General features: G+C 43.8%; 1 protein-coding gene across 1 annotated transcript; it reads left to right on the top strand.

Annotated features, from left to right (window-relative positions):
• Positions 1 to 2,609: 2,609 nt before the first annotated feature.
• Positions 2,610 to 7,011, top strand: zgc:161969 (uncharacterized protein LOC569044 homolog). The gene is made up of 2 exons (XM_023283624.3): positions 2,610 to 2,971; positions 4,882 to 7,011. Exons 1-2 carry the CDS (start codon positions 2,780 to 2,782, stop codon positions 6,592 to 6,594), a joined length of 1,905 nt encoding a protein of 634 aa, XP_023139392.1. The 5' UTR covers positions 2,610 to 2,779; the 3' UTR covers positions 6,595 to 7,011.
• Positions 7,012 to 7,358: the final 347 nt, after the last annotated feature.

Raw genomic sequence — 7,358 nt, 5'->3', positions numbered from 1 at the left:
AGTTGCATAAATAAATAAAACATTTGATTAACTTGCCAAATCTCATTAAACATGCAGCAGATCTGTCTCTTTATGGAGTTTAGTTCACTTTCAGAGCCATTAAGTTCCCACATGCTGCCAAAAAAATGAACAAAACACCACTTGGGAATTAATTTTAATGTGTAAGATGCTTCATATTCTAAAAATCTTCAGACTAGACGGCAACACTGAAGCAGCTCAAAACATTTCAAACCTCCTCATCACTTCACTCCTCACATGTAGCTGAAACTAAAATAGTTTTATGCAGCAGTTTGCAAAAAAGTCCTGCTAAAATGTTCTATTTTTGTTCTGTTTTTTGGCCTAAGCTCACTGTTGTAAAGTGTTCAACCCAACAGAAACACCAGATAGTATCTCAGACAACAAAAAGTGAAGGATTTATTTGCAGGACTGATATTATTCAAAGCAAAGTTTACCCAATAAATTTCCAAGTGGGTGCATTTTGAGACACAAAGAGACTCTGTCTGGTAATATTTTGTGTCTAATGTGTTCAATTTGTTTATTTAAAATGTAGAATTATGCAGAATTCCTACTAAGATTACAAGTCTTATGAATATAAAAACATTGTTGATGTCTAAAGTTTGACTAAACAAGGTGTTTCCTACTTTACTGTGAGTCCATCATCAATATATGTGAAGAAAAGGATTAAAATTTCCACGTGACAGTTGCATAAGTTGCATTCTGGATGAGGATTGGCTCCTAAATGAAAGCTGTGCTGATGTGGATCCGACATCAACACAAAGACCAGCACAGAGATGTTCTTTCAGGATAACATGAAATGGAACTTTTCAGTGTAAAATCCTGCACATAATAATCAGCAAAATGCACATTTGAATGTTGGAGGATCTTTGAAGCCACTCAAATATTTGGAAATTAGACTGATTATAGTCTACAGTACAGTTTCATTTGAGGAGGAGATCAGGCTGTAAAACCTGCAATTATTACTTAGTTTTTTAGCCTTTTAACCCACTGAATGCTAAACCCCAACAGTGTATTGAAAAGCATGTTGCCTTTTATAAAAATCACCAAAATTACACCATTTATCAGAGACGGAAACTGCTGTAAAAGCATAAAAAATCTTTAGATTTAAAACTTTCTGGCAGCCCTTGAACTAATCATGTGATGTGCAGCTCCATCCTGAAAAACAACCACAACTAAGCTCAAAGCTGCTGACATTTAATATAAATCAGTTAATTCTACATGTCTCATTAAAACAATTTAGCCAAAATAAACTGTGTGCTGTAGATTGTGTAAAAAAAAAAAAATAAAAAAAAAAAAGATAAATGATATTCTCCTCTGTGCAACTGGGAAGATATGACTGATTGATTAAAAAATTGAGAACTTTCAGTTGAACTGCAGCAGAGAAGAGAGGAGATGATTAGAGAGACTGAAAGAAAATGAAAAGCTATTGGATCAATAAAATTAACAGAGGAGCAAGTTGTATACAGTCAGGATGGTGAAACATTAGTAGACATAAACGGGAATAGTTGGAGAATTTCTCAAATCAATTTTCTTTCCATCCCAACTCTACACACAGAACAGGGCTTATCATAAAAGAACCAGAAAAACCACACTGCATGTGAAAAAGTGCCTAATGGTGTATAAATAGCAATAAATTTAGCTAAAAAACTGCTGTTCTGTGGTGCCTGTTATGTATAGGAGCTGAAAAAAAATGCTATAAAAGTTATATGCCACGAAAGGTATGATAAAGGAACTTGCATTAAAAATAGTGATCGAAATTTTGAGCTATAAAGAAAATAGAAAAGTGATAAATACAGTTAGGAAATGTTGCTCAGTGCTCTCTGTTAATATAAAGTAAAAAGAAAAAAATAAAATATATGAGAGGCTAATGATAAGTCAAGTATTATTTGAGCTGCAAAAAAAAGAAGCTATGATAATTCAGTCTTGATCAATCTCAGTTTCATAAACAGAGGAGATAATTTAATTACTCCTATTTCTGTTTACATATTTATCTGTAGTCCTCCTCATAAAACACATGCTGTTAAAACATTACATTTAAACTATACTACCCTTTAAAAGTTTGGGGTCACTTAGAAATGTCCTTATTTTTGAAAGAAAAGCAGTTTTTTTCAATGACGATAGCATCAAATGAAAGATAAATCCATTCTAGACATTGTTAATGTGGTAAATGACTATTGTAGCTGGAAACAGCTGATTTTTAATGGAATATCTACATGAGGACAGGGGGACATCAACAGATCTGGGATTTAGAGGGTTAACTGAAAAGAAAGCTGAATTAATAAGTCTTTATCTATGTATTTTTTCTTTTATTTGTTTTTCTTTAATTGCGGTATGAATGATGGTTCCTCTCAGTGAAACGTGGAGATGTTTTTCCCTCCTGCTCCCTGGTGGTGGCGCCATCTCTCTGCAGCTCTGGAGGAAAAGGGAATTCTGCTAAAAGCGCTGAAGTCGAAGCGAGTAAAAAGCACCAGGAGCGGACCGTGACGTCACCGAGAGGGCGTCCATGTGCTCGGAACGCATGCGCACTCACATTCGAACGGTTCGACGCGGGCTCCCAGTGCGCATGTAAGGAAGTAAACAGTGACGACGGCGTCCACTCCTTGTCGGTTTTCTAGGCAACATCCGAACAAAGGCCTGCCCCTTTTTCATGAGGATTTCTCTACCGCCATCGTTACTTTACGTGTAATCACGATTACTAAATCGGATTACGATACTTTTATTGTATTTCCAGACGTCGGTACGAGCAGCGGCAGCGTCCGGGATGGAGGTGGATCACCACGATACAAGCGGCGAGACCAAATCGGCCATTAATACTTGGCGTTATCGCCACCATTTCACGTACAAGGCAGATCAGGGGAAAAATATCATCGTCCAGTGTAATCTCTGTTTGCCGAGGGTCAACCTGCTGTCCACGTCCAAAACCTCCACGTCCAACCTGAAGAAGCACCTAGACGTAAGTCCAGAGAGGCGGCGGGGATCAGCTGCACACATGTGTTAATGTTTGAAAGAGTGAATGGATGAAGCGACCCTCGTGATTAATAACGTTACATCCCAGCCTGATTACTGAGTCGTGGCGCTGGAGGCTCTTTTCTTGTTCAACTCCACTGCAGAAAACGCACCAGTTCCACCCTGCATGAGTGTGATTCCGAGTGTTTTCACTGCACATAAAGTTTCTAAAGTGTTGCAAACTCCAAACATGACTGTGGAGATTCATGCAGGTCAGGAAAAATCTGCTGGAATTCTCTTGTAGCTTCTTGAAGACGTTTCACCTTCAACCAAGAGGTTCTAACTGACTGAAGAGTTACAGAATTTGTAATCCCTCTAGGTCACTTGGCTAAAGGTCCATTAATCTCACCTGTCTCCAGGTGTGATTGTTGTGAAACCAGGTGGTCCACCAACAACAAGCTGCCAGTTTACACAACTAAGGATGTGAATCTGCCAAGTCAGGAATTACCCAAGATGTTAACGATGGCAAGACTTTCTGGATAGAGACCTAATTACTGTGTTATAGGTTTTTGATAATTACGCTCGCCCAACAAATGGTTCCTGATCCAACCACAATAACAGGGCCTAAGGTCCATAGCTAGACTCTTCTCTGTGGTGGAATAAGTTACCAAACTCTGTTCCATCTGCAGTCTCTCTTAGTCTGTAAGGAAAGACTAGAAAACAGCTCTTCACTGAACACCTAAAAAAAATCCTTTTACGTCTGCACTGCTTGTAGACACCACAGTCCTATTATTACACTTGAACTTGTTTTATGGCTCTTATCCAGGTTGTTTCCTCCTGAACAGATCCTTGCTTGTGTTGTATCTACTCTCAGTTGTACGTCGCTGTGGATAAAAGCATCTCCTACATGAAATAGTAAAATATATAATCCTTCAAGTCACATGACTAATGGCCCATTAACAATAAGGACTCACCTGTCCCCAGGTGTGATTGTTGTGAAACCAGGTGGTCGACCAACAACGAGCTGCCAGTTTATACCTAATCACTGCATTATAGGTTTTTGCTAATTACGCTGAGCCAGTAAAAGGTTCCTGATCCAACCAGCACAGCAGGGCCTAAGGTCCATAGCTAGACTCTTCTCCTCGGTGATGGAATGAGTTACCAAACTCGATCTGCAGAGTCCCTCTCAGTCTTATAAAAAGACTAAAAACCAACTCTTCACTGAACACCTTTGCACTTGACGGACTGCAAAAAAAAAACAAATCCTATTACGTCTGCACTGCTTGTTGACACCACGGTCCTATTAACACTCTTGAACTTGTTTTATAGATCTTATCCAGGATGTTTTCTCCTGACTAGATCCTTGCTGGAGTCGTATCTACTCTCAGATGTATGTCGCTTTGGACAAAAGCGTCTCCTAAATGAAATTTTAGAACTGATAAGTGGTGTCACAAACTCCCTCCTCTGTTTAAAAATGGCCTCCTTCATTTCTCCCTCAAACCATCTGTCCATTGCTGTCCTCAAAGGAGCATCCTTTATCCTTCAGATGCAGGTGAACTGCTGAGTCTAGTTTCTCCTGTGTTGGGCCTTGTGAAGCTGTTGTTTAGTCTCTCTGAAATACAACTGTGTGACTCTTGGACTCACTCATTGGACTGCATATATAACATTGCTCTGCTTGTGCGTTGCTGTTTTATCCTTGGGGTGAACCGGTCTTTGTCTTAGAGTGTTGCTGGGTCTGAAGTGCGCCACGATGTTATGTTTGGAGAAAAGACTCCAGCTACGTCTGGAATAACAACATTGTTCCTCCTGTTTTCTCTGCTGTTGTGGTGTTGTGTTCTCCCGATAGTTTTCCTAGTTAAACTTCTAACATGCAAATTTCAAAGCTCCAGAAGCTGACATGAAACCTTTGTGTTGCAGAGAACTCACCTGGGCTGTGAAGCGAGGCCTGACGCCAAGAGGGGACGGAAGAAAGAGGAGTACAACGGTGAGGAGAGCAGGCACTGCCAGCTCAAGAAGCTCAAAGCGGAAATCATCTCCAAATGCATGACCCAAGCGAAGATCGATGATCTGATCTTCAACTTCATCGTGGAGGACTGCCAGTCGTTCTACGTCCTGGAGCAGCCGGGCTTCAGGAAGCTGATCTCGGGTTTGACTGAGGGGCTAAAGTCCATGGACAGGGTGACCTTGTTCACTAAGGTGGACCAGGGCTTCTCCAGGATGCGGGAGGAGCTGATGTCGAAGCTCAGCAGCATCCAGTACGTGTGCACCACGGCGGACATCTGGACGGCCAACAACAGGAGCTTCTTCGGGATGACGTGCCACTGGATCGATGCTGGCTCTCTGGAGAGGAAATCCGCCGCTCTGGGCTTCGCTCGGCTGCAGGGACGGATCACGTACGACACCATCGCCGGGCGGATACACGACATCCACGTGGCCTACAACATAGAGAGTAAAGTTCAGACCACCGTCACCGACAACGGCAGCCCCTTCATCAGCGTGTTCAGGGAGTTCGCAGTGGACAGTCAGGAGAGTGATGACGACATTGGCTTCTACGAGAACGTGGGCTCGGTTCTGGAGGGTGAACCAGAGCAGGACATGCTGCTGTTTCTGCCCACCGTGCAGCGCTGTGCATCTCACACCCTGGAGCAGATCGTCACAGAGGACTTCTGGCAGGCCGTGTCTCAGGGGCCCATGTGCCAACTACACTACAGTGCCATGGCGAAGGTGTTTGCCGTGTGGAGCAAATGTCACCACCTCCAGGTCGGGATGGACGCAGCGGAGGAGATCGGGAAGATGGCGCTTGTTGTTCCCGCCGTCATACGCTGGAACGTGGAGTACTGTGCTGTGCAGAAGATCGTCTCTCTGAGCGAGCGGGAGCTGACGGAGCTCTGCGCCCGACTGGAGGTTCCTCGCCTTCAGCCGGAGGAGATGGCCTTCCTCAAAGAGTACGTGACTGTGTTCCACCCACTTGCGTTTGCACTTGAACTTTTCCAGGCGGAGCAGAAGTGTTACCTCGGCCTGGTCATCCCCACCGTGCTCAGTCTGAAGAACAAGCTGAACGAGCAGAAGGACGCAGCAAACTACTTTGGAGAAGTCATAAACTCCATCGTCGTGGCCATCGATGTGCGGTTCCAGGAGCTGTTTGCCAGCACGGAAGCAAAGATCGCGACAGCCACGACTCCTCAGTTCCGGTTGTGGTGGATGACGGCCTCAGAGAGGGAGGAGATGTGCTCGCTGCTGGCCACAGAAGCCTCCCAGATGGATCCGTGTAGCGTCACCGAGGCCAACACCAGCCGCAACATTTCCACCATAGAGTCTGAAGATGACTTCTTCAGCTACGGGTCTGTGAAGCCGTCGACTCAGATCCAGCAGCGGGGAGTGATGGAGGAGGTCCGCAAGTACGTGGAAGGAACCGGCAAGAGCCTGGAGTGTCTGCAGGACTTCCCCAGAGTGAAACAGCTCTTCCTCAAGTATAACACCACGCTGCCGTCCACGGCCCCCGTCCAGCGTCTCTTCAGCCAGAAGGGAAACCTGGTCACCTCTCAGAGGAACTTTCTGACCGACGACTACTTTGAGCGCGTTCAGCTGTTGAGATACAACAGCAATGTTTGCTCTTTAATCACCGAGTGAATGCATTAATTAGTGACTCTCTCTCAGCCTTTTTAATTGATGCAGAATCAAACCATACTGTGCTCTAATCATCACAGCAGAACCCTGTGTAATATCTAATTTCAGGCACTTTAGCCCAGATGTGTTTTCTAATATCCCTCCTCTACCTGTCTTGATTGGCACACTATCTGTCCAATGGCCTAATGAAAGAATAAAAGAATCTAAGTGACAATCATGGACATAGACATTCGGACTGAATGGACTAACAAAAAGCATCTTTCTATCTGTGCTATTGTTGTGATTCCAAGTAGCCACAGGGTTAAACTGAAGTGATTTTGTCTTTCAGTTATGCTAGTTTGTTTTTTCTACAGCTGTTCAGTGAGAATGCATCTCCTGTCTGTATGTTTTATATCATATATAAAGAAGACAAGGAAAGAGCTCGCTTTGATTGTGTCTAACCTTTTTTTTTCCATCAAAAAACCAATTAGGTTAGATGGAATCTGCCGCCTTATTTGCATGCAGCACCGACTGCATCCTCAGATACAGATTGCTGCCCGTGTTAGTGTGAAAAGAAGATCCAGAGCATGCAAACGCCAGAATTCCAGCGCTGCACAGTCCCCGGTGTATTCACTGCCATGTGCCCAGATGTCAGCCGAGAGCTTTCGTCTTGTCAGACAGCTACCTGGAGACCAACGGGAGGCTGTCGGAGAATACAAACACACTCTGGCTCTGTCTGGACCCGAGCTGTCCAAAACACGACACTTGTGAAAATGCAAAACAAGCCC

Source organism: Amphiprion ocellaris, chromosome 19, assembly GCF_022539595.1.
Source record: "Amphiprion ocellaris isolate individual 3 ecotype Okinawa chromosome 19, ASM2253959v1, whole genome shotgun sequence".
NCBI classification, from domain to species: Eukaryota; Metazoa; Chordata; class Actinopteri; family Pomacentridae; genus Amphiprion; species Amphiprion ocellaris.
The sequence above is the reverse complement of the archived record's forward strand: the minus strand, read 5'-3'. Positions and strand labels throughout refer to the sequence as shown.